Consider the following 24,522-nt stretch of genomic DNA (forward strand, 5'->3'; position numbering starts at 1 on the left):
ACTAGTTGCAAAATTTTGCACAACAGCCTACAAAACATGGCAGTTATTCTTAACTACTGGATCTACATAGACTTTTTATCTCTCTTTTAAATCACCAAGCCTTCAATTTTGCTTACTTACGATTTTATTTTATTTTATTTACCGTATTTTTTGGCCCATAGGGCGCACCTAGGTTTTTTGGGGGGGAATAAAGAAAAAAAAAATATTTTCCCCCCCAAGCGCGGGGCTGGGGTGGGGGAAGCCCGAGCTTCTCCCGACCCCAGCCCCCAGAACAGGCAGCTCTCCAAAAGCTGTGGGAGAGTTGCGGGACTTCACACAGCTCTCCCATGGCTTGCGGATAGCTTCCTGAAGCACCGACCCCTCTCGCTCTCCAGGCTTCAGCGAAAGCCTGCATTCGCCCCATAGGACGCACACACATTTCCCCTTCATTTTTGGAGGGGAAAAAGTGCGTCCTATAGGGTAAAAAATACGGTATATCAGTACCTGTGGTATTTGTTGTATTAAATAGAATACAAACTGGTTTTTAACTGTATGATCACACACACACACACACACACACACACACACACACTCTTCTCCATGGTTTTAGGTCTTTGTTTAATGTTTTTAGAAGAACACCTGGGATGTTCTTCAGTGTACATGTTGGAGCATAGGAAAAGGATGACCGATCGATCAGCTTATAACTTTATGAATTTTTACTCTTTATAGAGTGCTACAAGAAACTGTTGCTTTTGTTAACTCAGTGAGAGATTTACCTAATGGAACACAGAAGGGTGTAAATTCTAAGGTAAGTATGTTCACTTCAGACAATCTTCTGAACCATCATTTGGAAGACTGGAAATAAGCTACAGTCGTCCCTTTCTTGTCCTTGTATGTGCAAGTAACCTCCTTCTTAGTTTGTTGTTTAGCACTTGGCAAAATTTGCTGCTAAATCCAAATGAAAAATGATGGTTTGTTTGCGTCCTCTGAACCAGAAACTACTTCCAAACCATCATACCTGATTTTGGCTTAGAAGATTCTCTTTGTGACGCATAGGATAAAATTGGTATCACATAGTGCAGGCACGTCCAACAGGTAGATCTACCGGTAGATCACTGGACGTCTGTGGTAGATCACTGGTAGATCACTGGCTCTCCCAAAGAAGCTCAACGACTTTGACTCCCCTAAAAAAGCTAAACATTTTAGCCCTGCACCCCCCAAAAAATGGGCGCTTTTCTTTTTCTGTAAAAAAAAAAAGCTCGCTAAGTATGACCTGAACCCCTAAAAATGGACCTTCCTCCTCCCTAACAAAAGCCTAATAACTTTGGCCCAGATCCCTAAAAAATAGGCCTTCGTCCTTCCTAAAAAAAACTCAACAACTTTGACCTGAACCCCCCAAAATGGGGTAGATCACTGCCAGTTTTTAACTCTGTGAGTAGATCGCAGTCTCTTGGGAGTTGGCCACCCCGACATAGTGGACCATTTCATGGAATACCCTGACATCCATCATATAATATGCTTATGGTTATAATTTCTGAAGTCACTGGGAAATGAACCCAAGGCTTGATTAAAATTGTCTGGCACAGCATGGTTGTTAATGGGCCTGTTCCAGAAGATGTCCACTTCCTGTTGAGTTTCCGGTGTTTACCGAAGACACTTATTTTAGCAGGCATTTAGAGCAAGCTTTTCTGATGTTAAGCTAATTTAATTTAATGTTTTCATTTTTTTGCAACGTCATTGTACTTTCTTTAGAAACCACAATGTTAGGTGTATGAAGTGATGAAACAAACAAAACAAGCAAGTAGGGAGATGAGATCTGCCCTCCTCCCATTACCTGACTCTAACCTAGATAGCATCTTAAAAAGCAGAGACATCACCTTGCTGACAAAGGTCCGTATAGTTAAAGCTATGGTTTTCCCAGTTGTGATGTATGGAAGTGAGAGCTGGACCATAAAGAAGGCTGATCACCAAAGAATTGATGCTTTTGAATTATGGTGCTGGAGGAGACTCTGGAGAGTCCCATGGACTGCAAGAAGATCAAACCTATCCATTCTGAAGGAAATCAGCCCTGAGTGCTCACTGGAAGGACAGATCATGAAGCTGAGGCTCCAATACTTTGGCCACCTCATGAGAAGAGAAGACTCCATGGAAAAGACCCTGGTGTTGGGAAAGATTGAGGGCACAAGGAGAAGGGGACGACAGAGGATGAGATGGTTGGACAGTGTTCTCAAAGCAACGAACATGAGTTTGACCAAACTGCAGGAGGTACTGGAAGACAGGAGTGCCTGGTGTGCTCTGGTCCAGGGGGTCACGAAGAGTCGGACACGACTAAACAACAACAGACCTACAGCAATTGAAAGAAGCCCCAGGCCCCCACTGATCAGAGCACATAATTTCTGAGCCCCTCTGCAAGAAAGCCCAATTTCTCCAATCCCACATTTTTTAAGACTTCAGTTGTGGCAGCATTTATCTGATTTGGAGACATGCTTGGAATATATAGCAATGAGGGATCTGAAGTGGTAATACATTTTTCATGTCCAGGGAATACATGGACAAACAGTTGATGCGGCCATGCCAAATAATGTTTTTCTTCTGACAGATGTTTTTAAGTGCAAAGTCAGAACAGATCGGGGGGAGCAGAGAACAGTATGCAATGACAAGTCAGTGCCAGGATGCTGTCAATCTACTGCATGCAATGTCTGAAACAGTGATTTCTTTCCCCTAATGTAAGGGAACACAAAAAGCCTACCAGCTCAATGTGAATCCCCTCATATAATAATATGGGCAGCTGTGGTTAACCAATGCCAGTTCTGCCACGGGCACTGCAATCTGTTCTCGGTAAAGTAAATTCCATACCCTATCTTGAAACATTTGCCACCTTTCACAAAACTCTTGGGATTAACAGAACCCTCTGGCTACATGAATCAAATTTAAAAAAAAACCCCAGCAATGCGAAAACTGTTGGCATCTTGGATTAGGAATCAGCAGTTGTTGGCTCAGATGGGACGCGGGTGGCGCTGTGGGTAAAAGCCTCAGCGCCTAGGGCTTGCCGATCATAAAGGTCAGCGGTTCAAATCCCCGTGGCGGGGTGCGCTCCCGTTGCTCGGTCCCAGCGCCTGCCAACCTAGCAGTTCTAGCGGGAAGGTAAACGGCGTTTCCGTGTGCTGCGCTGGCTCGCCAGAGCAGCGATATCACGCTGGCCACGTGACCCGGAAGTGTCTCCGGACAGCGCTGGCCCCTGGCCTCTTGAGTGAGATGGGCGCACAACCCCAGAGTCTGTCAAGACTGGCCCGTACGGTCAGGGGTACCTTTACCTTTACCTAGTTGTTGGCTCAGGGCTGCATCTGATGGAATAGCTGCCCCCAGATGACAGTTGGGGCGGGGGGCTGGCCTTTCACAGCAGAGCCGATGGAGAGAACTTTGCTTCCCAGCACTCCTGCTAGCGCTCAGCACTGGCACTCAAATGGACAGGAAGCCTGAAGAGGGACTTCCTGTAGTCCACAGCAGCCCCCTCCCTGACCCTCAAGTCTTTGCTATTATTGACTGGTACCCAGGACAGCATAGTTGGAAAAGCCTGATACTACCCATCCAGGTTCCAGTAATACGTATCAGTCATTGACAATCAAATCATGGATAAGGGAGATTTTTAAAACTGATCTAGCACTCAAGATTAGCACCGGCAGGCGAAGGACAGTTTGGAAACTCAACGAAGGCCAAAAGGCATAATCAATCTTCCTCTTACCCATGTTGTTACACCCCCCAATTCCATCTCTCCCACCCTGCGACCAATATGGCAGGGACATTCCCATCCCATCATGTCCATTACCTGCATGGCTCAATATCCCCAAATCAACAGAAACAATAAAACCTAGGAAGGGGAGAAAGCTCTTTCTCATTTATGGCCCCCCCAGGGCCCAATAAGACTTCCCACCATCCTCATCTCGCTAGGAAGCTGCCAGTTATAACCCAAATATCAAAAAGATTTGCTGCCGTTTTTCAAAGAGGCCCAAGGCAAAACTTGGACAGCAGCAGCAGCAGCTGAGAGAAAAGTAACTGAAGAATCAGAGTGCCAGAAAGCTGAAGCTGAGGAGCTCTTGTGCAAAACCAAGTGTAGGGGGCACCCATTTCTCACACCCAAGATTAATAATAATAATAATAATAATAATAATAATAATAATAATAATACCTTTTATTTATATCCCGCCCTCCCCAGCCGAAGCTGGGCTCAGGGCGGCTAACAACAATAAAGCTGTTGAGCTGGAGAAGCCTGGTACTTGTGAGTACAGTGATACCTCGGGTTACATACGCTTCAGGTTACAGACTCCGCTAACCCAGAAACAGTGCTTCAGGTTAAGAACTTTGCTTCAGGATGAGAACAGAAATTGTGCTCCGGCGGCGCGGCAGCAGTGGGAGGCCCCATTAGCTAAAGTGGTGCTTCAGGTTAAGAACAGTTTCAGGTTAAGAACGGACCTCCAGAACGAATTAAGTACTTAACCCGAGGTGTCACTGTAACACCTGGCATGCTTCATAGCTTCAGTAATTAAAGTGAAGTCAGCCTCACATCTTCAAAGATGAGCACCTTAAGGATTTCCCTTTCAGATGGTTCACAGTTGAAACTCAAAAGATCTTTTGCACCAAAGGCTATGAAGCTTAGCAGACAGCATAGCCAGAGGCAGAGTCTGACTCACTAGGAATTTTAGCAATGAGTATGGACAACTTACTCCTGAAATAAGAGTGCTTCAAACTATGTTTTCTCTAGAGCTGAGCCAAATTAGGGAAGGGTAGTTTGCAAACTGATTTTCTCCCCTCTTCAACAACCTGGAGGGAGGCTGGGTTTTTTCCCCATGGTGGACGTGACAACTGCAGAGAGAAGCTCCCTGAACAACCCATGCCCCTCCACCTGTCATTCAGACAGGCTGCTCTTCACAGTTCCAGCGGCACTTGCTCACTTCAAATCAATCTTTTTTTCCTAGCAACAGGGGCACCGTCACATAACCAGTTCTGGCAATGTAACAGTTGCCTTGCCGCATGACAATATCACTGTCACTAGGAAGAAAGCCAGGGGTGCAACCCCAGGGGGTCTTGGGGGGGAAATACTTTAGACTAAAAGTCCCTATTTCCATGCCAAAACGTTGAACTAGAGCAGGGGTCAGCAATCTATTCCACTGTCCGTCCCTCAGACCTTGTGGTGGGCCGGACTATATTGTGAGAAAATAAAAAATAAACAAATTCCTATGCCCCACAAATAACCCAGAGATGCATTTTAAATAAAAGCACACATTCTACTCAGGTAAAAACACACTGACTCCTGGAACGTCCGCAGGCCGGATTTAGAAGGCGATTGGGCCGGATCCAGCCCCCGGGCCTTAGTTTGCCTACCCATGAACTAGACAATGCTGTAAGCTGATATGAAAGTCTGCACACTTTCAGAGTTTTGCATTACACGAAATAAATACAGCTCAGCTAATGGAAAATATCCTCTGCTAAGGTCCAAGCTATATGAAAGACTGTAGTGGCTCAAATGAATCTGCTCGGGTTTTGAGATCTTCGGGGAAGACCCTTCTCTTAGTCCCGCTACCCTCATAGGCATGCTTGGTAGAAACACAGGAGAGGGCCTTCTCAGTGGCTGCTCCCAAACTCTGGAACTCCCTTCCTGGAGAAGCTAGACTGGCTCCCTCCTTGTTGTCCTTCCCTGGGCAGATGAAGACCTTCTTGTTCCAACAGGCTTTTGGAAACTGACTGCTTTTAATGAAAGGGTGCTGCCATACTGTATTGTAATTTTTGGTATGTTTTAAACAGATTTTCATATATGTATATGGTATGGGGAAGGGGGGGGTTATTGGTTCGTTTTTGTTTTTATTATGTATTTTGCGTTTTAATCTTGTACTTTTATGCCCAGAAATCTATATATGAAGGGCGGTATATAAATTTAATAAATAATAATAACCCTATCAATATTTAATTGCATTTTCATGGTGGATTTTAAAAATCACTAGTGGTTTAGCTTTGAGTCCCATCAGGGGAAAAGGCAGGGAATAAATAAATATGATGATGATGATGATGATGATGATGATTTGTCTTCAGGAAGCTTCAAGACACAACTGCATGGAAATTTATTTAAAAGGGTCTTTCAACAGGCATGCCACACACACCTGACACTATAAGCACTAAAGCCTTCTGCCTGTACCTGGCTCAATGGCTGGTCCCGTGGCTGAGAGGACACGTTCAGAGTTGGTATGTTTTCTAGCCCAGAGGCAGCTAACAAATTCTCAGGGTGGTGATTTCATGGAAATTCCATTTTCTGCAAGTTTGGTTTGCTCCATGACGGCATACTGTCTTTTTTCATTTTCTTTTTTTCCCAGCTGGTATAGAAATACCTTAACCATTCTGGGATACAACTGTGCATTTCTCATTCCAAATGTGAGATGCAAAACACCTTTTGATACTTCTATATCAACAAGGGAATTTGGGGTGATGTACACAGCCAATTTCATGTTTCTAAGTGATGCAGAGTTACCCTCACAATGTTGAGGCACCCACAAATGAGTCAGTCAGTGTGGCTAAGGCTAAAGTGTCTTTAAACTACACAATAATGAAAAGAATCTAATATATATATATATATATATATATATATATATATATATATCAGGAACTATTTTTATCTTTAGTTCTTCTTCTATGGCACAGCTCTTTTACAACGTTTTCCAAGAAGTACAGTCCCAATACTTAAAGGAAAGCGATAAACACTCGCTTGTCTCATGTCTCATTTAATAACTACTGTAGGCAATTTACTTTCCCCTTAAGTATAACCAATTTTTAAGTGAGTAAAGATTTTTCAAGAGCCCAAAGGTTAATGTTTGTTAAGGTTGGCATATTCCAATAAAAGGCATGGTTATTAATGCTTGCAGGTAGCTTACTCTTTTTCTGCCCGAAACGTCCTGTCACCATTTGCTTCTAGGGAATATATAATTCAGATATTTAACAAGGTTTTTAACTGGTTCATTGTAATGCAATTGCTATTAACAGGGGATCATATTTTATTTTAACCAGACAAGGTTTTAAGCCTTGTCTGGTGATTATGCAGAGGTGGACATTAAGGAAGCCTGTTGTGACTCATGGGACCAAACACATTTTGTCTTTTAATCACTGAAAATATTTGGTTGTTAGAGCTGCATGATGCAGTTTAATACACGTGGCTATAGAGAAACGTGAGAAATCACTGCTCTTCTTAAATGCTAGTACTAGAAAGGACTAGCAGTAAACGTCAGTGGTATAAATATATTAAAATGTGGTATTCTGAGTTTTAAAAGTTAAATATATATTTTTTGTAATACGGATTATCCATACAGGAACGTATAGCTAATTATGATAAAATAATGCTGATCATACTTGAAAGGTTTTTAACTCTCATGAGCTGTGGTTGCTATCGACTGTAGCAGCTGCTTGAAATATTCATAAAACTTCTTAGCCAACCTAAACCACACTTTATATGTTTCTCAACCATTATGAGTTAGTTGTCCTATATTGTTTCATCACACTGCTCACCCCCATTTCAATTTTTATTTTTATTTTTTAAACCTCCTAAGCTGTCAGGGGTTAAATTGATCCAATTCAAATGAATGGGAAAGTACCAAAAACTTAAAAGAACTGGGATTCCCAGAAACTTCTCAAAAATAGGGTGGGGAAAATAACTCCGCACATTATTTTGCCTGTATCATATATTCTGTTTCATATTTATATTACTTCAAGAGTACGGGAGTAGATTTTCCCCGTTGCTGTGTTTTTCAGTTAGATTACTGCACACACCAAAACAAAACTAAGAATCATTCCAAAGTCCTGCAGGAGTCCATAGACTCTTAGTCTGTTAAAACAGGGCACTTTTTTATGTATTACTTGAATTTGTTACCTGCCCTTCCTCCAGGAACTACAAGGCAACACATGAGGATCATCCGAGCAATGTCCACATCCAAACTTGCTTGGCTTTCACAAGATTGCTCTATCATATGCATTCAAAGCATGCCTTTGGTTGGTTTACATGTGGAACATTTTCTTCCCTTCCCTCAGAAAAAACTGGAAACTGTTTAAAAGACCATGGGCTCTGATTTTAGTCTAGAATTTTGATGGAGCTACGGATAGTGAAAAGACATGTGGAGAGACTGAGAAAGGGCAATCATAAAGGCCTCCCTAAACTCCCCTTATCTATTTGATTCTCCCTAAAAAGTCCTAAATAATGACCGTTCAATTAATTAAATTCCTCCGATAAAGTATCACAGAACCGTGTGTTTCATTGGGTTTCAAATGCAGTTTGATGTGACAGTATAGCCAAATCTACACCAGCCTTCACAGATGATCTACAGGTAATGTGTGCTAAGTTAATACGAAAAAGCAGTTTCTAAAGGAAAATGATTTGTAGTTTTTGAAGCCCTATTCTCCCCAAGCTAAAATTCAGGACCTCTGTCTGGTCTGCAAACAGGGCACATTTTTTTAGATTTCAACAATACAGAAACATGGATAAGCAAGGATCCCCCCCCAAAATTTTTTTATTCAACCTAGAGTCAAACATTCTATCATCTGTTCCTATGGAAACTAAAAAGATATTCTAGGTTATATCACTATCAGCTGATTATACTGCAGAGAAATCTGTGGTTTATTTTAAGCCCTGGTTTGGAAAGAGATGTATTTTCAGTACATAATGTTAGTCTGGTTTTTAACTCCCATACTTGGCATCTCAGATTCATTAGGATGGAACTTCAAAATGAGCTTTACAATTTTCAGATTATAACTAGTAACAAACAAAATTTTACATCTACTCAGGTCCTATGAATAACACAATTAAATCCCTCTGTCAAAGAGTACGGACAGAGACCAAAGTATACGTTCTTGCTAGGAATTCTCATTGAAACCAATGAGATTGCTTTACAAATAGATATCAGGTTACACATACGTTTTGGGATACAACTTAAGCTATGTGTAGAATGCTTAACTTTCTGGACATGGTTCATACACTCCCCAAAAGCTGCTCATCCGTGTTTGTGTGTGCAGTCCAGCTCATTTGCACTGTAATGTGCAATGCTTGCTGCCATATACACAGTACCCCCCACAGGGATACAGATTCTGATTTGATGGAAAGGAATGAGCAGGCCTGCTCCTCAGATTATTCTCTTCTTTGACACCAGAAGCAAGGAGACAGCGACTGGAGCTTGTCTACAACTGCAGCACTGTTTCATGAATGGAAGTTTGCACAGTTCTTTCCCCCCTTGACATAGGAAGGTTCAAAATGCCATTTAGAATAATTGCAAGGTACGAATAATTAATTGCTGTTGGTTGTTTTTTGAAAAAGGAACCATGTACTAAGAGGCTAAACTTAAACATTCTTCTGGAATGCGGGAATACCATTACTAAGTAAAATCAGTTTAGTGTAGTGGGCAGAACTAAATATTAATCAGGGAGACTGGGGTTCAAATGCCGCCTGAGCCATAAAACTTACAATCTCAGCTTCACCTCTTTCATAGGGTTCAGAGGACAAAATGAGTTGCCCTGCCTATTTCACCCTGAAAACATTTGAGGAAGGCAAATTACTTTAAAAGTAATAATCTTAAAACTTAAACTTTTCTCCCTATGCTTAGTTAGAGCTGTAGCTGAACCTTGCCATTTCAGAATCTAATAAAGCCCAAATGCAGCACATTTTCTTCTCTCTTTCTCTGCCATTTCATTTAGTAAACAAATAATAATGTACACTGGGACGCGGGTGGCGCTGTGGGTTAAACCACAGAGCCTAGGACTTGCTGATCAGAAGGTCGGTGGTTCGAATCCCCACGATGGGGTGAGCTCCCGTTGCTTGGTCCCTGCTCGTGCCAACCTAGCAGTTCAAAAGCACCCCAAAAAGTACAAGTAGATAAATAGGTACCGCTCTGGCGGGAAGGTAAACGTTTCCGTGTGCTGCTCTGGTTCACCAGAAGCGGCTTAGTCATGCTGGCCACATGACCCGGAAGCTGTACGCCGGCTCCCTCGGCCAATAAAGCGAGATGAGCGCCGCAACCCCAGAGTCGGTCACGACTGGACCTAATGGTCAGGGGTCCCTTTACCTTTAATAATGTACACTACAATGCATACATGAAGAGCTCGTTAGCTACAATTACACATAAGAGGCTGCCTATCATATGAAAACTTACAGCACAGTGTTTTTTTACATGGGGCTTTTTCCTTGTGGGGGGGTCGGTGCTTGTTCTTGCGCAGAAGAATCTCTGGAAGGAAAATGTCACGCAGAACGCGGTCCTTTGCTTGGAAGACTAAAATGCAACAAGCACCCTTTCCAGCAGGTTCAAACAACTGGCTTCATAAATTCTTGCCAGATAGGCCTATCTAAATAATTTGTCTAGCTACTGGTGCTAAATGGAGACAGCTATTTGATTACAAGGATCCCATTGAGAATTGTTAGGCAAATAACAGTAAGTTTCAGACAGCGCTGCTTAACAAGCAAACCATCGCCAAACTTTCTGATGGTGTCACGGAGTTAAGTGGCACTTAACCAGGTGTTTAAAAGGTGTAATGCTCTGAGCCCTCCATCTTTTAAATAAAGAAAGTGGCAATGATGGATGTTAATGAGTGCCACGTTGAGTCTCTATTCAGCACTGCTACCTATTTTAGTCCAAGTCTTTTTAGACTTTATTAAGTGTCCCATTCTCTCCTGGAGGACAATAAGCTGCTTAGCAGTGGGCCCAAATTAAGAGTCTTCTATTGTACAGCAAAGGGAATGGAGTATAATAGCCATAATGTTGCAAGGACTGAAAAGTGCTTTATTGATAATAGGCCAAGTGCTATTCTGGCTCACCTCAGCCCTTATATGTCTGAACTGGGCTTGAGTCCAATTATATTGATCGCTAATGATGTGAGGGCAAGTTTAACACACATTTTGTGGTACAACCCCTTGCAGGGATTGTAGAATAATGAGCGGGCCATGAAACACAGCGCGTTTCAGAAGTTTTAAGGTGAAAATATTTCACGTCTGCAAGGTTAATAAAAGGTAGTATAAAAATATAGCATCAATTTGATTAGCCAGAACCTAAGCCTTGAATGCAAATGTTACTGGTTTATTTTATCAATCTCCTTTCTGTCCAACCCTGTTTTTATATACACGCTTGCCAGCCTGGTAGGCTTCAGATGTTTTGAACTACAAGTCCCATCAGCCACAGTCAGCGCATGTCTTATATAGCTAGAAAGTTCAATTACAATGTTTTTTATTATTATTTTTAAATACAAATATCATTATCCCTTATAAGCTGCAAAAATCACACGCTAAGAGAAAATTATTGAAAAATAAAGAAATCATTCGCAGATTAAACAAATTTGATAGAAGAACATCTGAAGGCCTTGTCTGGGATCTTTAAAAGCCGTTTGCAAGTATTGTACTCAATAGCTTTCATATCAAGCTTTAATTCAAAAACAAAACCAAGTCTGACCAACGTTACAAAAAATGTGAACAACCTTTGAGCTCTCCACAACTCTTCATCGCGGAAGATGTTAGGCAAAGCAAGGGGTGAGAGGACCTTTTCTGACACGTAAGCATAATTAAGTAAGCAGCAAAATATAAATCTCAGAAAAGGTTTTCTGTTCTAATCTGTTCTCTTGTGAATTTATATGGGCACCATGATAAAAGCAGCAGCACATGGCAAGGCAGTCAACAGGGAAGATTCTGTTGTCGTTGTTGATTTCTATACCGCCCTTCATCCTCGTACCATAGGGTGGTTTACAATATAAAAATACAAAAATGCCATAGTAACAAACAAAAACAAACAAAAACGCCATAGGTAAAGGTAAAGGTACCCCTGCCCGTACGGGCCAGTCTTGACAGACTCTAGAGTTGTGCGCCCATCTCACTCAAGAGGCCGGGGGCCAGCGCTGTCCAGAGACACTTCCGGGTCACGTGGCCAGCGTGACAAGCTGCATCTGGCGAGCCAGAGCCACACACGGAAACGCCGTTTACCTTCCCGCTAGTAAGCGGTCCCTATTTATCTACTTGCACCCGGGGGTGCTTTCGAACTGCTGGGTTGGCAGGCGCTGGGACCAAGCAATGGGAGCGCACCCCGCCGCGGGGATTCGAACCGCCAACCTTTCGATCGGCAAGCCCTAGGTGCTGAGGCTTTTACCTACAGTGCCACCCGCGTCCCCAAACGCGGGTCCCCAAACGCCATAGTAATAAATAAAAACAACAACCCCACACAAAGTTTAGAAGGCCATAAGATGGTTTAATTAGCCTGGGGCCTGGGAGAAGAGATATGTTTTTGCCTGCCGCCTAAAGATATGCAATGGAGGTCCCAGGCAAGCCTCCTTGGGGAGAGCATTCCACAAGCAGGGAGCCACTGCAAATAAAAATAAAAAAGGCCTATTCTTGTGTTGCCACCCTCCGGACCTCTCATGAAGAAGGCACACAAAGAAAGGTCTCTGGTGTTGGTTGCATGGTCCAGATCGGTCCATATGGAAAGAGGCGGTCCTTGAAATATTGCGGTCCTGAGCTGTGTTGAAGGCTTCGTAGGTCAAAACCAGCACTCTGAATAGGCAACAGATGGTCTTTCTAAAAGGGTTCTTTCTAAAACATTAATCATCTACGAGGAGGGAGACCAGGAGGGTGGCTGGACTCAAGCATGTGTGCCCCAATCAACAAGTAACCAACATTGCTGTGGATTTAAGACTAGTGTGGAGAAAAGACAGAAAATTCCTAGCCCTCAACATGCCAAGCATCAGACCAGTGCTAAGAAAAGCTTCTGTGCTCCAGCCCTTGTCAGTCATTCTCTTAGAAGCCAAGGGGCAGCACTAAGCACACAGCTTCCAGTCTGAAAGCATAACAATCAGTTCCCAAGTTACGATTCAATATAGTCATACTAATGCAAGCAAAGTGAACTGGTGAACCCCTGTTCAATGAGTTCCATTTCACCACACTTAAAGAGCAAAGTTTTATTCATCTGCTTTCAAAAGAAAGCGAAAAGTATTTTTACCTGAGTCTCTATTCCTTGCTCCAGCAACCGCTTAGCCTGGTTTTCGACCTCCAGTCGAGCTCTTGCCATAAAAAGCAGTTCGTTTTCAATTACTTCTATTCCAGAGAGATCCACTCCTTGGGAAAGGTAATCTATAAAAGCAACAGCATTTTTACATGTTATTAGAAAATTCAAGCAGCAACGATAATGAGAAACATTAAATCTGCTATGTATTGTTTCCCGTTGCATTTTCCTGCACAGAACCTGACATCAGTATGCATTGCAGGGTTTATTCTGCAAGGAATGGAAGAAAAGCCGCTCATCAGTATGTGAATATCCCAACGGCAAAAATTGTGCACTTATTTATCAGCTTTTCACTAAGAAAAGGAACTGTAAGTAAGTGTTCCAATGCTAGTACAGTAAAAGTGGGCTGGATCCATTCACAGAAGGGATGTTTTAACCAGCCACACTAGTTTATCCATTGCCTTGTGCAGGCATAGGCAAACTCGGCCCTCCAGATGTTTTGGGACTACAAGTCCCATGATCCCTAGCTAACATCATCATCATAAACTTTACTGCGCTAGCCAAAGGCCATGGCATCATTCACAAAGGGAGCAAAAAATAAAGCAACAATAACCATAAAAACATCAGGCACTGCAGACACAATAAACCATGATCACTCTCCTAAAAATTATTTGTTGCATACGACAGAATAGCAACAGGTTCTCAGGTAGAATGTGCCAGCTTAAACGTCCGAATCACCTTTGCAATTGACCACTATTTTATCCCTAGCTAACAGGACCAGTGGTCAGGGATGATGGGAATTGTAGTCCCAAAACATCTGTAGTCCCAAAACATCTGGAGGGCCAAGTTTGCCTATGCCTGGCCTTGCGGGACATCTTCAACCCTACACAAATTCAAAGTGGATGAAAAAGGTTCCTCACCCCAGTATATGGGAAATGAAAACAATTTTTATTTAAATGTCCATGCAGTAATATGAATCAGAAGCGTCCTTGCAGGTGCAAATCATGATGCATGTTGACTTAACCTGCAGTCTTGCAGCTGTTGTAATGCATGCGCAAATCCCACTGAAAAACCACCTTATCTTACACACATTAAACTGTCACACAACTGCAATCAATGTTCTAGAAAGAAAAACAGCAATATCCTTATCTTTGGCTGAATCATCGTAAATGTTACTAGCACCTTGTACCTGCCAAGTTTCTTTAATAGAGCCATTTTAAAAAAAAGTTTCCTTCAATAAACAATTCCATATTCATGTTTTAAAAGGTCTCTCGTAAAAACAGCACAGCCTCGTCCGCTAAGGTCCCACAAGATTTCATTTGTTTTGATGCATCAGGGCTTGCTTTTGCCCAGAAAAATAAATGGCCATAAATGCAAAAAGATTCAGAGTGGTACCTTGAGAAAATTCTTTTTTAAAAATAATAATAATGTTTATCAAGTTTCCAATTTTACATTTCAAAATAAACATTTTACAAACTTTAAGATATCCCAGTGACCTCCCTTCTTCTCCTTCATGGTTCATTTTACATATCATACTTTCCTGCATATTTTAATGTAACCATTCAAATCAGTTTTCCACTTTTACATCTATCAAAAATTATTTAATCTGTTGAATTTATCTTGGTGCTGCCACTGTTTTCAGCTGTATGCAGTTATTTTCCATATATTCAATAAATGTTTTCCACTCTTTAAATACATGTTCTTCTTGCTCTCTTATTCTGGGTGTTAAATATTCAAGTTCTGCATGTTCTGTCAACTTAAGTTGCCAAACGTCTTTAGTTGGGACCTCACTCACTTTCCCTTTGGGGGATAACAGAACATGGGCCACGGTTGTTGCATACATAAATAACCTTTTCTGACACCTAGGAATTTCAGTCTGGGTTATACCTTTACCTTTTTACATGTCCACCACATGTGAAAAAAGGCTCCATCTACTTCTTTACACTTCCAACACGTATCTGATTCTGTTTTATAAATCTTAGCCAACCTACTCAGAGTTAAATACCATTTATAAATCCTTTTCAAATAGTTCTTTTTCAATGAATAACATGAAGCAAATTTCAGGTCGCGTTTCCAAAGTTTCTCCCACAATCCATATTATGTCCTATATCTATTGTCCAATGTGTTACTGAAGCTTTAACAAGCTCGTCTTTTGTTTCCCATTCTAATAAAAAATAATACATTTTAGAAAGAGGTTTATCCTTATTTTGTAAGAGTTTTTTCAAATTGTGAGTTTTAGAAATCCATTCTTTCTATCTAATTTAAACATGTTGTATATCTGGTGATATTGCAACCAATCCGTAACTTGACTCCTTAAGTTTTCCATTGATTTCAGTCTGGTTCCCACCCCACCCCCACTCCATAAAACCCAGCAGTTCCCAATGTCTATCCATATTAACTCTCTTAATTGTAATTGCTTCAATGGGAGATAGCCACAAAGGTGTTTTTCTTTCCAGCAGATTTTTATATTTCTCCCAGACTCTATACAGATTATTCCTACGAACGTGGTTCATAAAACTCTTATGGGTTTTAGCCTTCCAATAGCAAAGACATGCATGCCAGCCAAATATTAAATTATGATCTTTCTAAGTCTAAAATGTCCGCATTGCCCAATACAATCCATTCTTTTAACCGACAGAAACAAGTTGCCTCATAATACAATTGCAAACGTGGCAAGGCAAAGCCTCCTCTTTCTTTTGTATCTATTTAATTATTGGCTTTTTCACCTGCCAGATGAATTTAGAGATATTTTTCCCATCCTCTGAAGCAGCTTAAATTATTTACAACTAGGATTGATTGGAATAAAAACAGCATATTCTACCTGAAATTCTGCCTAACAGGGAGAGATTCATTCTCCCCCATATCTCCAACTCCTTCTTAACCTCTTTCCACAGTTTAATATAACGCACCGTGAGAAATTCCATACTCAATTCTCCACTTTGATTCTACAGGAAATATTACGATCCAGCATTTGGAGCATGAAAATAATTTCCTCTTGCTCAACACTGCTTAAATGGATGATAACTGAATATTGCCTGTTGCTCTGAAGGCACTGAAGTGCATCATGGAAGATAGAGTAAATAGCCTTTACACTGAAGACAGTGAGTAGCACCTCTCTGCAGAAACATGTTACAGCTACATTTCTTCATGCTGCAGATAATATTCTTCACACCATAATATGCCATTAAAAATATATTAGTCACTCCATCTGTGCCTTCCCCGAATATTAAAACTGTGTACTTCACCAGACGGAACAAACTTCAAAATTTGTGTCACCTTCTGCAAATAGATAGTGTGCCTCTACAACCACAACAAAACCATAATCTGCCTCCCAATCAATGCCTTCTACTGGGAGTGGGGTAGACACCAATCACTATATATTTTCAGTATTAAAGGAAGTATAATGTGAGTGCGTATGTGTCCTGAGTACATCCAGCCGCAGGAGGAGAAATGGCTGATAATTTAATTCTTTATTAATAATAATAATAAATGTTATTTATACCCCGCCCTCCCCAGCTAAGACCGGGCTCAGGGCGGCTAACAACCAATACAGTGGTACCTCGGGTTACATACACTTTAGGTTACATACGCTTCAGGTTACAGACTCCGCTAGCCCAGAAATAGTGCTTCAGGTTAAGAACTTTGCTTCAGGATGAAAACAGAAATCGTGCTCTGGAGGCGCGGCAGCGGCAGCAGGAGGCCCCATTAGCTAAAGTGGTGCTTCAGGTTAAGAACTGTTTCAGGTTAAGTACGGACCTCCGGAATGAATTAAATACTTAACCTGAGGTACCACTATAATAAAAACAAGTTGATTGAAATACAACTTAAAAAACAAGATTAAAATACAACATTAAAACATTAAAATGCAGTCTCATCACAGGATGAGAAAGGAAAAAAGAAAGAGGGGGAGGGAATCAAATTGATTCCAAGCCAGAGGCCAGGCGGAACAACTCTGTCTTACAGGACCTGCAGAAAATCAGATCCCGCAGGGCCCTGGTCTCATGAGACAGAGCGTTCCACCAGGCCAGACCCAGTGTTGAAAAGGCCCTGGCTCAAGGACTACTTACAAAAACAATATAAGTTGCATGAATGTTAAGAATTTGCACGATTCAGAAAATTTCAGCTCCAGCAAATAGATTTTGTGAAACAGAAAATTAAGCTATAAGCAAGAAAAGGTCGAAATTTAAGGTAACACTATGTTTAAATTTAAGGTATGAGTAATTGATAAAAACTACTTTAAATTTAGAAGTATAATATTTGGAAAGTACAAAATAAGGTATGAAATAAGGTAATAATTTGCTGATATTTTTATTATAAATAATGCAGGGTAAAGGAGATGTGAGGAAGTCCAGTTAGTTATAAAAAAAAAATGTTTTGAATGGTTGGTTCTTCTTAAAATTTTTTTATTATTTCTTCTTTTTCTTATTACTTCCTTTCTATATTGCTTCTTGGTGTATTTGTCTTGTAGTCCTTTTTTGTCTTTTTGTTTATTCTTTCTTTGGTGAAGGGATTTCGTATGTATATTGCTTACTGTGTATTTGAAAATTCAATAAAATATTTTTTTTTAAAAAAAGAAAAGGCCCTGGCTCTGGTTGAAGCCAATCTAACTTCCTTAGGGCCCAGGACCTCTAGGTTGTTGCTATTTATGGACCTTAAGGTCCTCCGTGGGGCATACCGGGAGAGGCGGTCCCGTAGGTACGAGGGTCCTAGGCCGTGAAGGGCTTTAAAGGTCAAAAGCAGCACCTTAAATCTGACCCTGTACTCCACCGGGAGCCAGTGCAGCTTGAAAAGCACTGGGTGAATATGCTCCCATGGCAGAGACCCCGTGAGGAGCCTCGCTGCAGCATTCTGCACCCGCTGGAGTTTCTGGGACAGCTTCAAGGGCAGCCCCGCGTAGAGCGAATTACAGTAGTCAAGCTTGGAGGTGACCGTCACATGGATCACTGTGGCCAGGGCGGGGCGGGAAAGGTAAGGGACCAACTGCTTGATGCGGCGAGGGTGGTTTATTGACAAAGCACATGCTTATGGGAGCTCCTAAGGTGCACAGAATATGCGCACACACTTTTGGCGACTAAGTAGCTGGCAGCCCCTCGCCAGGCTTGCGATCCGAGATGGATTGTTGGCACAACAGTATAACCAAGCTTCCATCCAAACTTAAGTACCGTCCTCTGATGATGGCCTGCACAAGCAACCTGCAACTTCTCCTACACAGCAGTCATAGCTGTCAATGTTTCCCTTTTATTAAGGGAAATTCCCTTACAGTGGTGCCTCGCAAGACGAAATTAATTCGTAACCTCGTAACCTGAAGCGTTCATAACCAGAGGTACCACTGTATGCATGTTGAAAGTCAAATGCACATGCGAGCAGTATTATGAAGACCAGATTGGAAAGCATAATAGCTTTCATTTATACAGGCATCTAATTATATGGAGAATTTGAATTATAGCTAGCAAATTAATGATTTATTATTTATGCATTAGGTCGTCAAATGCCGCTTCATCATAAAATACTTTCTATGATACTCACAGAACAGGAAAGCATCATCAAGAAAAGCAGCTAATGCTTTTGAAATAGTTGTTCTGGTTTCCATGACTGAACATTTCACTGGAAATAAGGGCATTCTAATACCAGCTCTCCCCTCCCACCAACTCATCCTGTGGTCTTGCTATGTCACTCCTCTCCTCCTTGGTTGTTGAAGGCGTTCTGTCTTTAAAACAGGAAGGGTCTATGGCGCACTACAGCGAACAAATAAGAAGGATGTTCTGGGCTAGAGATTAAAGCAAAATGTGAACAGTAAGGACAAACCCATAGAGCCTCAGACTTGGTGGTTTCTTCCCAACTTTGGAATCCCACACTCCTTGAGGTTCAAATCAGGTGGGAATTCAGGAGAAAGATGAATTGCAGAATTAGGGAATTTCCAGTATTGCCTAATGGATGCTACTGTGAAGGTACAGCTTTCAGGATGCTGTAAGTGTGCTGGTCCTAGCAGCAGCCACCATTTAAGAGCGTCAGAGGTTGCATCTCCAGGTCTGCCTAGACCAGGAGCCCTCTTAGACTACTCATCTTCTAAAGCCCAACCTGGACCATCATGTATGTGTCAAGGTAGGCCAGAAAAAGGATCAAGGAAAAATACCCTGTTCAACAGGTAACTTCTAAAGGTTGCGTGTGGCCTCTCTTCAGCTGCCCCTCAAAATTTCCAAAACACCTCGCCAATCCTTGAGAAGTAGTACTGGCGGTTGAAAAGAAGCAGTTCTCTTAAAATGTAAATAAGGCATGGCATCACATTTGTTGTAGAACATTCACTTTGTCCTGCAAGCTGAGTAATAAAATCCCCCCTTTTGTTTAATTCTATTTTGGTATGCACAAATAAAAGTATCCAGCTTCGGTTTAACTGACCTTGAAACATTTTCAGGAATGTTTAAAACAACCAGCTTTCTAATGAAAGGGACATCTAATCTAAATTCATTCCTAAAGGAACACATCCAATAAGACACTGCCTGAGATTTATTCCAGTGGCTTTTGCGGCCTGAAAGCTCCAAGTTATCTAGCAGTAATTTAGGGGAAGTTTCCTGAAAAAAAGAGGGCATCAGCAACATATAAGGGCAATTTTAAAAAATGGATTGCCAGATTTTTCTGGTCATGTATTTGGAGGGTTGCCTGGTGATGCAGATGAATACCAGCAACACTGCCAAATACCACCCATGGTTGACTGGGGAAGGTGTGAAACCTCTAGCCATGACTGGAGGGTGATTTGTAAAGTAAGTGTACCTGGGAGGATTCACTCCGCTGGTAAGCCAAAACTGTAGATGGTATCTGTGAAGGAACTCCCAACAGAATATATTAAAAGCCTTCTATGAACCCAGCAATGGTACCTGTGAAGAAACCTCTTGTTCTGCCACTGCTGTCATATTCAGAAGAAACCTATGACCGTTTGCCCTTTGACAATCCACACCTAAATCCTACCCAAGCAGGGTGAAGCATGATAGTGGTTCATATACTTAAAAAAAAATTGCTACATGGAATTGCTTAACACCTAAGCCGAGGAGATAATTCAACTCTAACTTGCACCTCCATATGGTTTCCAGAGCAGAGAGATACATGCCTCATTCATTCTCTTGGGCTCTCAGAAATTGTCAAATCTCCCAGCAATAGGGACAAGACTTCTGATTACTACTTCTTTTTTTTTTTTTACATTCTGTACAATAGCCACCAGGACCAAGGTTTTTCCCAGCCCTATTAGCTTTATGCTCTGTTCTATTTTTAGATGTGTTAAGGAAGATCTCAAAAGAAACTGCGCTGCGCTTCAGACAGATGAGAAAGTTCAGACTGACAAGGAGAATTTCCTTGGAAGAAAATCCGTTGTTGTCCCTTCTCTTAAGATATTGTCCCCTTTGTATGGGTCTGAATAAAACTACTTAAACAGTCCATTTATATTTTCAGGGTTTTTTTTTGGGGTTTTTTTAACCTATAAGCTAAGTGCCTGTCAGCACGATCCCCAGACTCCCAGAACAATTGCCAGGTGTGTTTAATTAGGAAGGTTCCCCTGCAGAACCTTAACTATACTTAGAGATTACGTCTTCCTCTGTGTTGGACGGCGGATAAAAATGAGTTCCTGTTTCCCAACAGATCTTTGTATTTGTAATTTGAATCAGGTAGGTTCAATTCAGTGTGTACTGAATTGTCCCTTGTATGACAGGCCAAGAAAAAAAAAGTATTGGGAAATATTCGGTCTAAATTAACAACCTATTCTGACCAAGATCATCATTAGTTTTTTATCAGAAGATCTTTACCTTTTTGTGACCCATAGAACAGGTCTGTCTGCTTTAGCTGCAAGGAAATACTGGGTGGGGAAAAAAGGGGGAAATATCAGGATGCCTAGGGGGGAGCTTCCTAAACTGATAATAGAACTTTTGGGAATTTTGTTATATTGCGATACTTTTTAAAATAGCATTATTTTATTTCATTGTAATTTGTTTAACAGAAATTGTATATGGAAGCCGCTGCTGATAATAATGATGAGGACGTTGGTTTGCCCTGCAGTCAGTTTGTTTACGGCAAAATTACTTGGAAACAGTTCATTTTTGGGTCAATGGTATTCACCTAGGCCAGGGGTCAGCAACCTTTTTCAGCCATGGGCCGGTCCACCGTCCCTCAGACCATGTTGTAGGCCAGACTATTGGGGGGGGGGGGGGATGAACGAGTTCCTATGCCCCACAAATAACCCAGAGATGCATTTTAAATAAAAGGACACATTCTACTCATGTAAAAACACGCGGTCTGCGGGCCGGGTTGAGAAGGCAATTGGGCCGCATCTGGCCCACGGGCCTTAGGTTGCCTACCTCTGACCACCTTTGATTTCTCCATTCTGATACAAAAAGCTCTTTAGCCCTAGTTTTCTCCTAGGAAAAAGGAAAGTAAATTATGTATCGCCATCAATGGTAATAGCCAGGGAATCAGTCATTCAGCACTCAAAATTCCTGAACGCACAACATCACAGTATGAAGACATGCAGCAATGATGTATTGAAGTGCCATAGAGGTTTTTTTTGCTCCACAGCAATGCTTCCCAGGTCAACAGATAGAAGCATCAGAACACAGGCAGAAATTAGAATGGGCCTTACAGATGCTTGCAGAGTCTGCCTGCCAATGGGAATCTGGAGACAGTTTTCCAGGCACTGTGACAAAAAGATGCAGTCTCTATTAATAGGAAGCAACTCAGACAACCCAAGAGCCCAGGTGTCACATGGACAAGTGCACGCTAGCCCACGTAATGGATCGGGTTCTACCCAGCACATCTTTGTTTAGGAGTAAATCCATAACTTAATCATCTCTCTTTTGAGACTGTAATATTTTGATACTTATAGGAAAGTATGGTACCCTCTCTTACTTGGCTAGACATCGGCACCAAAAACTTGGCCTAAATCTTTTGCAACCAATTTACATTTGGTTTTGGCACTTGTTTTGTGTAAGGAATCAATGTCAACTCTCTTTTTATGGATATCTTAGTAGTTGCTTGTAGGCTGGAAAAAGCTTTCACGTTCCTTGTTAAAATTTTAAGGAGGAGCCTTCTTATGTTGCAAGAGGGTTAAATGCTGTATCAGAACATTATGGGCCCAGGATGTGTATTGGGGTTTACTCATCCAATTTTATTCTGTAGCATGCATCCAAGTGCAATTCTTTATTTTCTCTTCTGATTCTCTGTGAAAGAAAAGAAACCTGAAATCTAAATTTATATGAAAGTACAAAACCAAAGATTGAAAAAGAAAACAAAAATTAAAACAAAACTCAGAGCAGAAACACCCCCAGAACTGAGGGTCCCATTCACTCTCCTATGACACAGGTTGGCCTCATGGAAAAGTCTCACCTGAGATCCTCCCCTATAATAGCATGCTTACTTCTACAGAGAAGGTTCCCGAGGACACCAAAGAATCAATGGATTGCAACCTATTAGTATCATGATGCTCTCAACATGACAAGGGAAATGGGGAGGGAGAAGCAAAGATGGATAGCTACCCGACCTCACTCTCCAACCCTTCTGTCAAGCATCTGTTTCAGATACCAGATCCAACCCTTAGATTGAAAGAGAAAAGTCAGAAGGAACACTCACACGCTATCATACTAATCTGCAAGTAATGTCTTACATTGCTGAAAACAGCATTTTCACATTTACATTACATTCCTTTTTACATGCATGAATATTATATTTTTTTAAAAATATTTTTATTGGTTTTTAACATACAAAATTATAAAACATACCACACAATTTATCCCAAATACATTCTTATTGGACTTCCATCAAAACCTCTGATGCATTTCCTAACTTAATATTGCCTTTACATTCTTAACTTATGACGTCTCCTTCTCCATTTTTGCAATATTTCTAATATTATTCCTCACAGAACTTCTTGCAAACCTACAAACACCGTCTGGTCGTCACAAATACTTTTCAAATAATCCGTAAATTTACTCCAGTCCTTGGTAAACTTCTGGTCCCGCCGGTTTCGGATCCTTCCCGTTAGTTTGTCAAGTTCCGCACAGTCCATTAATTTCATCCTCCATTCTTCCATCGTTGGTAATTCTTCTTGCTTCCATTCTACATCTTCTACATGCATGAATATTATAGGCTAAAGCAGGCTTCCTCAATCTCGGCCCTCCAGATGTTTTGAGACTACAATTCCCAGCATCCCTGACCACTGGTCCTGCTAGCTAGGGATCATGGGAGTTGTAGGCCAAAAACATCTGGAGGGCCGAGGTTGAGGAAGCCTGGGCTTAAAGCAAGATGTAGCAAACTCTAGAGTTAGCAGCATTCATAATCTACAGTCTGGGAAAGGGACAAGACTTTAGGTCTCTTAGGGGAAAGGTATTTTGGTAATTAAAATTACAAATTTCTTGATGTGCTAACGCTAAACAGCTTTTTAAACCCAACAGCGGAGTTGCTGCTTAATGATCTATACACATTTTAAAGCAACATTTCAAAAAGGTAGTTACATAACAGGCTTAGCCGGAGGAGATAAAACCAACAGCCACACAGCAAGTTGTACAGCAAAAAACAGTTTTCTGAGTTGGCAACTATCCCTCCCCCCCCCCCCAAAAAAACTTGCCACTTTGTCCTTCCACTTATCACAGTCATAGCCTCAAATTCTACACAGTGACACTTCTGAAGACTGCAGTGGAAGGGGTGGGGGGTTAAGTGAAAAACAAAAAATGACACTGAAAAATAATCTACTAGCAACAAATTGTATTAAATTTCAGTTCTGAAGTAGCGGTAGGAAATACTTCTGCCTGTGTGAGGCAAGGGCATCCAATTTTCTACAATTCCCCCAACTTCAGCCATCCGTGCCCCCCGTAAAGCTATTCCAGAACAGAATGGGATATGACACAAGTGGGGATCTGTTTAAAGTCTAAGGGTGGCGTTCCCTTCTCGCCAGGGGAGAGCAGCGCCAAGGGCAAAAGTGACAGGAGAGATCAATGGGTGCGAGTGCAGTATGTTAGTTTCTGCCCACACACGAACACACACAATGTGCCCCACTCTATCCTCCATCTGGGCAATCGAGGGGCACAGGCAAAAACACTTCAGAGGGGTACAAACCAGGGCTAGTGAGGGGAGGAAAGAAAGGTGGCCAGAGGAGAGTCAAGAGGATCAGACAGAAAGGCCTGGAGGACCACATGGGGGCTGAGTGGGCCCCCTGAGTGGAAAAGCTTTCTGCTAAAAGGACCACTGGATACAATCCATTGTGCACAAGCTTACATTTCCATGAGGACCGCTTCTAATAGATAACTGCATTATTCTGAGATCTTATTAGCGACAGGCTGCCAAAATTCTGGGTATTTCCGGATGAGAGTGTTCATTCACTTGGGGGGCAGCTATTGTTGTTATGGGTTCCCGGCGGTTTTGGATTTGTACACAAAATGCAGTACTGTGCCCTTCCCTACCTCAATAACACCTTTGCTTCAGAAAGTGTATAGTGTCTGTTGGAAATATGAGAAAGAAAGGACATCCAATGCCCTTCTATAATGTGTTTTTATATTGTGATTTTATGTTGTTGTTG

General features: G+C 41.6%; 1 protein-coding gene across 4 annotated transcripts in view; it reads right to left on the bottom strand.

The window, feature by feature from the left end:
* COG5 (component of oligomeric golgi complex 5) overlaps positions 1-24,522 on the bottom strand; it is a 163,158-nt gene that overhangs the window by 81,673 nt on the left and 56,963 nt on the right. For all 4 annotated transcript variants that reach the window (XM_077935793.1, XM_077935794.1, XM_077935795.1 and 1 more), the window contains one exon: positions 12,972-13,102. In XM_077935793.1, coding sequence (XP_077791919.1) covers positions 12,972-13,102 — 131 coding nt within the window. The remainder of the gene's footprint in view (positions 1-12,971; positions 13,103-24,522) is intronic.

This window comes from Podarcis muralis, chromosome 10 (assembly GCF_964188315.1).
Source record: "Podarcis muralis chromosome 10, rPodMur119.hap1.1, whole genome shotgun sequence".
Lineage (NCBI taxonomy): Eukaryota > Metazoa > Chordata > Lepidosauria > Squamata > Lacertidae > Podarcis > Podarcis muralis.